This window comes from Sesamum indicum, linkage group LG1 (genome assembly GCF_000512975.1).
Source record: "Sesamum indicum cultivar Zhongzhi No. 13 linkage group LG1, S_indicum_v1.0, whole genome shotgun sequence".
NCBI lineage: Eukaryota > Viridiplantae > Streptophyta > Magnoliopsida > Lamiales > Pedaliaceae > Sesamum > Sesamum indicum.
Genome location: NC_026145.1, coordinates 16,695,228 through 16,705,778, shown reverse-complemented (window position 1 = coordinate 16,705,778; position 10,551 = coordinate 16,695,228). Strand labels below are relative to the sequence as shown.

Genomic DNA, 10,551 nt, shown 5'->3' with positions numbered 1-10,551 from the left:
TCGAGAATGAAGGTTTCAGATTGTTATCTCCATCAGAGATATTTATAAGGGGAAGACATTGATTTTGGAGAGAGAGAAAAACAGCGAAGGAGGAAAACTAAGAAATGAAAGGTTGAGAGAGATGAGAGAAACAATGAGACGGTAATAAATAGGATTAGGGTTTTCACCTGATGGAAAAGGGTAAAGTATAGGAAGAGCTGGGTCAGGTAGTGGACCGGATTGAAGAATGGGCCAAGAGGATAATTGGGCCAAGCCATCCTGGTGAGAAGTTTGGGTGGTTTGGGCTGGGCCTACCAAATGGGTCATGGACCATATTTTATAAAATTTTCCACCTTGGACCAGGATCTAAAGAAGGAAACAAGTCTAGAACCAGATCCTGCTTCATCATTGACATTTGACGGGATAGCAAACAGGCGTAATCATATTTTTGTTTATCAATAACACCACTAAGTTGTTGCATATAAATTTATTCTTCTAAGTCACCATGTAGGATTACACTTTTAACATCTATTTGTTTCAATTTTCAGTCATAATGAGCAACAAGAGCAAGCATGATTATGACAGTAGTATATTTCAAAACATGAGAGAAAATTTATGTATAATCAATTCATTCTTTTTGTGTAAAACCTTTGCAATTAGCCTTACTTTAAAACGAGTTGCATCATCTTCTTGTTTAACTTTGAAAACTCATTTGCAATCAACAACAGAACAATTACTGAGTTTTGGAACAAGAATCCAAGTTTTATTAGCACGTAAATATCTCATTTATTCATTCACGGCTTCTATCTAATGTTTTGAATTACCATATTATAGTGTTTCTTCATAAGTAATAGGTTCAAAGTTTTCAGCATTTAACACAAGATGAAAATCTTTAAACCTATAAGGAGGCCTATGTGATAGTTTTGTAAGTTGTTTTTAACTTTTATATTTTCATTATTCTCATCATAATTTTCAATTTCTTGTTGATTTTCTTCCCTAATACCTTTTCCTTGTTGGTCATTATTTGAAGGTTTCTCCACTTTATTAAAGGTGCATTCTATATCTATACCATTGTTTTTCTTAGGTGTATTAGTGAGACAAGACATGTCACACTCATTGAAAGTAACATCCCTATTGATTATTACTTTAAAATCTGGTTGGCTTTTACGCCATAACCTATAACTCTTAATACCTTCAAGATAATCAATAAACACATATTTTTTGGGAAGGAGGGTCAAGTTTATCACCATTTTGTAATATAAAAGTAGAACAACCATTTTCGAAATATTTCATGAAATTTTACCTTTTTTTATTTTCGAAACTTATACGAGAGAACTTGACATTTTGGTATTGTCCATTTTAATAGTATGCTCCCCAAAATTCTATATATAAACAACTTGAAATGACGCAAAGAAGAGGCGGGGGGGAGGTCGCATGTCATGAAAATGAAACGGTTTTCTTAATGAAGTTATGTGTTGATAAAAGAGTGTTGGAATTGGGGAAGTTGAATATCCCAAAATGAAACTTTTTGCTTGTGTTAATGATATGATTGTACGGCACCTTGTTGGGGTGAATACACACTAGGCTGAAGGAAATTTATCATGTAGAATTGGGCCTGTAGACATTTGACAATATAATTGGATCGGCTCGTAATCATCCCACAATCCAAAACAAAACTGGGCCTCGAGGATGAATCATGGGCGGTATAAAACTCACGGAAACAGAAAATTGGGCCTTTTTAAATAAGATAACTGGGCCAATGATTTGAAATAAAGGAGGCATATCAGTACTCTGTTGGTTCTCTGTTTTGATAATTGTACATTCCATTTACATAAATTCCAAAGAGGAAGAAAGTCACAGTTTCAACAGTCAATTCTCATGCTTATAACTACTCTTTTGGTTCATTTATATTACTATAAAGGCATTGGCGAAAGTCTGGTTAAACTAAATTAATTATAAGGTAAGTACAGTACATTTATAAAAAAAAAGAACACATGAAAAATTTGGCTTATTTATTTAAATATTATATTAAGATATCACAATCCGAGGTGGATTTGAGAAAAGCTTAAAATTTAAGACGAGTCGTTACTCTAATTCAATTTTAGATTGATGCAAATTTTCATTTTTTACTTTTTTACAAGAAAGTTGATCGTTAAATATACATATTTCAAGATATCAAAGTTTATAATATTTATCAACGCATAATTTATGAAGAATGAAGAATCATATTAAAATAAAATGCTATGATGCATTCAGTTTGGTCAAACATAATTTAAACAGATACCAATTTGATCATTATTTATGTCCCATCCCATGAGTTTGTAGAAATTTAATAGTGGTACAAGGCTTAAATGTATGTTTTTATCACTAATTATGGTATTATAGTCCTATATTTCATTGAGATATCATTTTGATTTTATTTTTCAATTGCACGATTTTAGAATAAAATTATCTAAAATTTTGAAAAGTTAACTGGAAAGTAACATTACTTTGTAATCAAGTTTCATCACGCACCAACTTTGAGAATTTCAATAAATTTTGGTATAAAATTGCGAAATTTGAAAATGTCAAAAAGTATAATTACATAACAAAAAATGTAATACCAGTCAGAAAAGTCAATAGACCCTCAACTCATGTTCATGGAAACAAAAATGTTAACAAAATTAAAGGAAAATGTGTGAATTTGATTTGTTTTAGTATTAAGTAAAATTCATGGAAAGAAAATCACAAAATAACCCGCAAAAAGTCTCAGATTTTCACAATTTCTCTTAATCCTCCATGAAAAATAGCACCACCATCAATATTGAGATTGGAGATGAACTACGAAGGGGGCACGTCCACCGAGATGGCGTCAGCATACCCGGAAATGACGTCCATACCCCTCTTGCTGCTGCTGCAGTTGTTGTTGTTGGAGGAGTAGCTCCTTCTGCCGCCGCAGTTCCAGAACCTTCCGATGAGAGTTGGAGTGCTGAGTCAGCACGAACGTCGGGCTCGCTGCGGGCCTGTATTCCGGCACCAGGCGGCCCGATTTGTACCTAACGCCGCAGGCGTTGCACAATGTCTTGGGGCCCAACGGCCCCGTCCTCCACTGAGGTGTCTTCTCCGACGCGCAGTGCGTGCACCTACGTGCCACCTCCGTGTTCTCTCTACCACTACCATTACCAAAGTTCTCTACCTTGCCGCCATTGGGCGCCGGACTTTCAGTGGTTGCTGATGTGGACGGCCGGGAGCGTTTGCTCCTCGCGCGGCCATGAAATCCGGTAGAGTTTTTCGGGTGAAAGCTGATGGCGGAGTTGAGTTCGCTCGCTGGGAAATCGGTGAACGAGTCGTCCATATAGTTGGAGAGCCATTCTAGCTCCGCCGCGTCATCAGTCTACATGAAAATCCCAAAACGATCAAGACCAGCAACAAAAATAGATAGATTAACCAATCAACCTTGAAGATACAACAACTAATAATACATAATCATCCAGCACAACTACACTACAGAATTAATTAGATTCAAATCTGGTGTTGTGGAGAGCTCACAGGTACACAGAGTATGTCGCTGAAGTCAGTGGAGTAACCCGGAACAGAGGACTGCTCAAAACAGGTGGTTGAAGAGGAGGAGGGGTGGTGGAGGAGGAAGTCCGAGACGGCGGTGGGGGAGGAAGAAGAAGAAGAGAAGAAGTCATCACTTGGCAAGTCCAAGAGATCATCTACGGATAATCCACCGTATACATCCATGCACTCTGGAATATTAATGTGGTTCAATTAATTTGCAGTGTGTGTTCTTGATGGAATAGTGAAGAGAGAGAGAGAGAGAGAGAGAGAGAGAGAGGATGAAGAAGGTAGAAGAAGTAGAAAGAAAGGTATAAATGATGTAAAGTGAGGGGGGCAAGGCAACGTGGGCGCACTCAATCACACCATGCAATCCCCCTACCTATCTAATTAATACTAAAATGTTATGATTCCCAATTTTCAATTAGTTCATGTCAAATATTATATTTATTAAATTATTTAAATTTATTTTAAATAATTTTTTTCCTGCTTAATGACATTAGTTAAAATAGGATTGATTCACGGATCCAATATATATACAGTGATTATATATATGTTATAATATGAAATACTAATATTTATAATTAATTCGATCAATAATTAATTTGTCTAGTGAGGGGTACAATATTTGTCTCCCAATATATTTAGTAATTATTATAGAAATCTAGTACATTAATTCTTTTTGTACATGATTCATCATTCTTTTTAAATGGTATATTAATACATAAAAATAAGTATACTATATACAATGTAAAATTAACTTAAATTTTGCTTAAGACCCAAATATATAATTAGAGGGCTTAATTAACATAGAAGCAGCTTAATAGTCAACACTTTAGATGTATAGCTAGGTAATTGGACATTACTATCCCATAGTGGCATGTAATGTTAATACATCGGAGTCACGTGCTAGCTCGTTCATGGGATACCTTAATTGTTCATTCCCTGGGCCTACTCCATGCACGTGACATGTACATCTAATCACTCAAATGAAACAATGACATCTATATGTGAATTGTTCCATGCATATATATAATTAGATTTAGATATGTTTGGGTATTAATAAGAGAACTCGATCACATATGTAGGAAAAAATTCAGTTCGAATTTGGTTCAATCAAACTGCAGTTATACTGCTATTATTGTTATATAGTTAATTTTGAAAAAATAATCAATCATATAATAAAATAATATACCACTTGAATAATAATTAATTCAATATCGCTCATTTAAATGAATTTTTGATGATGTATGTATATAGTTGACAGTTGAATCCGTTGAATGCTTTGATTGATATCTTGAGATCGTTGCATGATCAATTTCTTTGGTAGGTGATAGGAGTATCGATTTTTTTTTGAACATTAATATTTCGAAATCAATTAATATATTATTATAATATAATATATTAATATTTTTACATTGATCAATAATTTCAAAGTAAATAATAATAATAATTATTATTAAATATAGACTAAATACCTGCATCATAAAATTCGAATTCACGAGGTCATGGTGGCAGGCAACTATCATCGGTGTTGGGAGGTTTGAGTTGGGGAGTTGTAATAGGGTAAATGCTAAGCCATGCATGCTGCTGGCTACTTAGATATATTTGTTTTTTGATGTTTCTGTCCCATGTCGGTGATCCAACATTAAATTGGCATCATGTGTGTGTGTATCGCAGTCCATATAATAAAATAGAATTAATTAACGGAACAATTTTTAAACTCATCAACTACCTATATATATACACATACACACATAATTAATCGGTGTAGTAATTAACTAAATACTTAGCATATGCGTTCACGTGCAGGATCTCAATTCTCAATTGACCCCGTTCGATCCATCTTATTTATAAATTATATCATAATAACATGTCACCTATATAACATATGCATTTTTGTTTATTAATGTATAAATTTTTGGCAAAATCGTCCTTAAATTGACAAATTTAATTTCAATAAAATAAAAGTGATCACCCTTTACATATACAGGATTAGAATTATAAAAATTCAATAATAACTGGGTTGAGGATGAAGAAATGAATGGAAATGGATGAATTTGATATTTTTGGAATTATGTTTTGGTTTGGAGATTGAAAAATGGAGGGGAGGTAGGTAGGTGGGAGTAGTGGATGATGAGGATGGTTCACGTGGCGACAGCTGGATTTGGATAAGAAGAAAGCCATAAAAATAATAATATTAAAGAGGGGATGTCCAGTGGTGATGGTGTGAGGGGGAGGGGATTTAAATGAATCGCCCAAACCCTACCCAGCTCCCGCATTCTCTGTAATTTTAAATTGAATGAGAAAAAGGGGCGGGGGGGCGGCCATGCCACATGGTCATGGAGAGATGTGTCGCCGGCTTTGAGGGGAACCCAACTGAACTGGCCCGAAAATGGTACGGTCCGTACACTGAACCAGTACTACTACTACTACTTCCATTAGTTTTTGGGACCTGATTCTGTACCCTTGGCTCGGTTTTCTCCATTTTCATCAACCATCCCATTCTTCATCTACCCTATACTATACGTACTTGAATGAAACGAGCTCGAATTTATTTGTAAGCAGTCCAACCGACGGCAACCCCATTTATGAATAAATGAAGAATGAATAGATCATAAATTTAAGTAAAATGTCTTGCTATTTTTGGCCCTTGAGAAAAAAAGAAAAAAAGAAGAAGATAGAATTAATTGGCTATTATACAGATCATAGTAGTTTATGGCAAGAAGAGGAGGGGCTTAAAGGGAGTGTCAGTGAAATAGAGTGGAGAAACATGATGATTTTATTGAGGCATGTGAGGGGGAGGGTTGCTGATCCCAAAGTCAAATGCCGGCCACGTGCACCTTCACATGCTCCTTATTAATTAATACATTAACGAGGAGGAGGAGGGCTATGATCGGGTAACGCTAACCTCTCTCTCCCCAGGCCCACTTCAGTTTACTTGGGATTCTTACTATAATGCTAAAATCAAACTCTTCACAATTCACATCACCCCATTCCCTTACTACTTTATCATCCTCATTCTTATTAATGCTCTCTCCACCCTCCCACACCTTAATTAACAATCCACCCCTCACGTTCCACCCAGTAATACCGCATCAAAGTCCAAACTCTGCTTCTCTCCTACACGTGAGGGGTACAGAGCCAATCTGCTTGCTTACTTAGAATTATGATTTTATAGTACTGCTCTATAAGAGAATAAACCTATTACAGAGTTACCTTACTATATATAACATTGCAAGTTTTTCCAACTCGAAAAGATTGAGGCTAAATCTGGCCTCAGGAGCAAGCAAAATCATACTTGTAAAACCGATGATTAAATAACACTCCAACAAAAATAACTCAATTACTATAATCTCAGAATTGTCTTAACAATTTATCCATCTCCTAGAAATACATCACTCTCTGAGTTCAGCATAACAATTTGCAGACTAGTTTTAACTGGTTTGGCCACATCAGATTCATATGACTAATTGAACTTAAAGGTAAACTTTTCACCAACGAGGGTTCCTCCAGTAGATAATTTCACCCATTTTAAGAATTACAGAAACAGTGCGACTACTACAAAGGAAGCACACATAAAATAGGGGAAAAGGGAAGAAAACAAGAAAAACCCGGTTACAGCTTTCTTCAAATAGAATATTCATTGATGCTTGTTTGCCCGGGCAACCGCATTTTCCTTCCCGCTGATCAATATGCGTAATTTCTTCCACAAGCAACAAAACTTTCCTCCAGCCAACGGGAGGGGAGCTTCAAACCATACAATCAGAAAATGAAGTACAGACAAAACATAATAATTAAATTCCCCAGAACCCCGAAAACTCCTTGATGGAACATCATTATCCGTTACAAACACCACCCCTCCACCAAACTAATCCTCGTCATTTTGACCTTCATCTTTGACAAGTTTGATCATGTCGTCAATCCGAAGAATAGTAATAGCCGCTTCAGTAGCAAACTGGCAAAAAGACAAATCAGAAAAGAAAATATTGCATCTGCATTCCTAAATGTAAGAGTAATTCAAACCTCACATTCGGATGCTAACCTGAATTATCTTTACTTTGCTCATTGCAGGTTCGATGACTCCTGCTTCCAAGTTGTTGCGAACTGTACCCTTCACCAAGTCTAGACCCATGCTGCAGGCATAAAAGAGCGCCAATCAGACAGCATATTCATAACCATTCCTTTTCTTACATAAAGAACAAAACCGTAAAATATTTCCACAGCTAGCGCAGTAAAGAAAATGCAAGCTCTAAAGCTTTTCCAATGAATACATCCAAAAGAGTATACTCTGCCAATGTTACAAAGCATTTGTCAACATTTGTACCTTGCTAAATGCTTTTTATCTGCCTTTGTTTGTGCAGTGTGGTGGTAAGCTCGTAGTTTGGCAACCAACTCAGTTGCATCTTTAGCAGCATTGACAGCAAGCACCTGAATAAAGACTTCACAAATTAGGCAGTTCACATAGCAAAAGGAGAAAATATGAGATTCGCTTGTGAATGATCAGATATATTAGTTGAAGGACCTTTGGTATAATCAATAAAGATTCAGCAAACTCAGCAATAGCCAACTGTTCCCTGGATCCTAAGGTAGTAGCCAAATTCTCCAGATATACAGATAGGGCAGCCTCAACAGCACCTCCGCCAGCAACAACCTATATCCTCAATAATAGGAACATAAGTCAAACAGCATAAACTATAGATATTAGTGTTTTCACAAGACCAGAAATACTAGCATTTAATGTGATAATGTGACAAGAATAATGCATAAGATGCAGAGACTTAATAGTTGATGCATCCAGGGTTGAAATGCCAAGCAATGTCCATCAAAGAATAACATGAAAAGAAGTAACCCACTTTCCACCTCCATCACAACATTACTGCAGTTTTCTTTTTACATCCAATCCAAAACAAGTTTGGGTGAAATTTGTCTTTCAATGTTAATTGACTTGAAAGAGAATGTAATAGCAGAAGGTCATATCATTGTGAGTTTGATGCACGTGGAGAAAATGAAAAAGAGGCAACTTAGGTAGGCTAGGACTTCTGAAGTAATAAACATAGGAGCCACCTACCGTATTAGATTCCAACGTTCTCTTGACGATGCTTAGTGCATCATGCAAAGCCCTGTCCATCTCATCGAGCATGAAATCGTTGGCACCTCTAAGTATTAAAGAAACCTGAAGAAAATACACTTTCATTCTTACATTGCTTCTTGGTTACTACAAATGCAGTTAAATGTCTTCATTCCAAAATGTAGCTAGCTTTGTATCAAACAAATGAAACTAAGTTTAAAAAGGTGGCTATAGCTACATTAAAGATCAAGGGGCATGCTAAAGAATCAAAAGTAACTTAAGCACGGAAATAGGGTAAAAGAGAAATAGATTATGTTATGGAAACTAAGTATATCATACCGCACTTGTGGTTTTGGTCCCTTTAATCATAATAACATCATCATCAGCAATACGTTCCTCCACTACTTCATCAGCATATCCTAGAAGTGATGAATCAAATGTTTCTTCCCCTTCCATATCTGCAAATGTTGACACCTGCATAGGATCTATGATTAGGAACAGTCTGTTATGTGATTCCAGATTCTTAACCGAAGAAACTATTTTCATTCTTTCTGAGTCTTCACTTATTCTGATCAAATTATGATCCAAAACTATAGTGGAACGAGAATTCCTTTAACTTCAAGTTTCTTCTGTCCAATAAAAATATGTTACCCATCTTATTTGACAAGTTTCAACTAGCAGATCACTGAAAGCAAACTGAAAATTTAGCGTAGTGTTTGGTTTCATTTTTGTCCCATTTCCGAGATGGGTCAAAACATGGTAAATGTTTGCCTTGATTTGTAGGAAGTTTTGATGGATTTTTGAGATGTTTTGAAACAGTGCCTCATTTGTTTTTTGGTCAAAATAAGTCTACACTAATTATAGGCCATACAACTAAAAAAATTATATACATACTCATACATATATATAAATATATATAAAAGAGACATGATTTTGACAATGAACAGTAGTTTTTGTCTCCCACTAAACAACATCAAACATACTATACTTATTTTATATTATCTCCACAAACAAATCTACACATACTTATTTATTTTTGTTTTTCTCTCTCTATCTCCTTAGAACACATCAAAACAAGTTAAAAATGAAACCAAACATAGTGTAGATGTTTTGCCAGGTAAGATTTCAAAAATTTTACAGGCAACAAATAGTGTAATTTCAAAAGGATTAAGGCATATATAAAATGGAAGTAATTAAGCAAGAAAAATTGTTAAAGCAATGCTTTATGCTGAAGGACAGCCATGGGACAAGGTACTTCAGGCCATATATGACTCAACATTTGAGCATAATCTCTTTTTTTTCCATGATTTTGATAAGCATTATTTCAATCATTTTCAATCTGATGCCGTCTATCATAGGGTATCCATATTTAACGTCTTAAAAGAGAGAACGAACGGGAAAAATGTTTGTGCCAGGCATTTGTCATTTGAAGATAAGAAGAGAAAGTACCGCAGTTGCACCAGTTGCCTTGGCAACATGGCGCAGGTCCTCCTTGCGGACACGTCTCACAGCTATGGCTCCAGCCTCCACAAAGTACTGAAGAAGTATAAGACAATTTAACAGAATATACACAGTAAAACACAGTATCTAAAAGATAGTTCCACCCCAAACTTGGCAAAGATAATGCCGATTTGCCCCATAAGCTTTCAAAAGTACACAATAACTAAAGCCAACAGATTAGCAATGTATTTAAAAAATTTGCCACAATCAACTCTGAGTAAGAAGCTTGCCTTCAGTGCCATATCATCAATTCCTTTTGTGGTCAAAACAACATTCGCACCTGCCTTAAGAAGCTTCTCAATACGTTCTTTTGTCATGTCAGCTTCTCTGCAAGACAAGAGTTGCATTTATCATCACCACTTTCGATGTGTAAAGCAAAAAAAAATCCCTCTGCTCAGTACTCATAGAGTTTTGGTGCGGCATCTGAACGGTGCCTAATAATTCTTAAGCGATAAGGAAAG

At 35.7% G+C, this 10,551-nt stretch overlaps 2 protein-coding genes across 2 annotated transcripts in view; both read right to left on the bottom strand.

Moving 5' to 3' along the window:
- On the bottom strand, positions 2,587-3,849 carry LOC105170894 (GATA transcription factor 2-like). The gene is made up of 2 exons (XM_011091817.2): positions 3,508-3,849; positions 2,587-3,352 (listed from the first exon to the last, which is right to left on the bottom strand). The coding sequence occupies exons 1-2, from the start codon at positions 3,703-3,705 to the stop codon at positions 2,831-2,833; spliced, it is 720 nt and encodes a 239-aa protein (XP_011090119.1). The 5' UTR covers positions 3,706-3,849; the 3' UTR covers positions 2,587-2,830.
- Positions 6,841-10,551, bottom strand: part of LOC105170887 (T-complex protein 1 subunit alpha) — a 7,154-nt gene continuing 3,443 nt past the window's right edge. The window contains exons 10-17 of the mRNA XM_011091814.2: positions 10,321-10,417; positions 10,040-10,126; positions 8,930-9,064; positions 8,591-8,695; positions 8,045-8,173; positions 7,847-7,950; positions 7,565-7,655; positions 6,841-7,477 (exon numbers count right to left, since the gene is read on the bottom strand). Of these exons, the coding sequence (XP_011090116.1) occupies positions 7,391-7,477; positions 7,565-7,655; positions 7,847-7,950; positions 8,045-8,173; positions 8,591-8,695; positions 8,930-9,064; positions 10,040-10,126; positions 10,321-10,417 (835 nt within the window). The 3' untranslated portion in view covers positions 6,841-7,390. The remainder of the gene's footprint in view (positions 7,478-7,564; positions 7,656-7,846; positions 7,951-8,044; positions 8,174-8,590; positions 8,696-8,929; positions 9,065-10,039; positions 10,127-10,320; positions 10,418-10,551) is intronic.

Coding starts and splice junctions, on each gene's coding strand:
- LOC105170894 (XM_011091817.2), bottom strand. CDS start 3,705: ATGGATGTATACGGTGGATTATCCGTAGATGATCTCTTGGACTTGCCA. Junction 3,353..3,507: donor GCGACATACTCTGTGTACCT/GTGAGCTCTCCA, acceptor ATTTTCATGTAG/ACTGATGACGCGGCGGAGCT.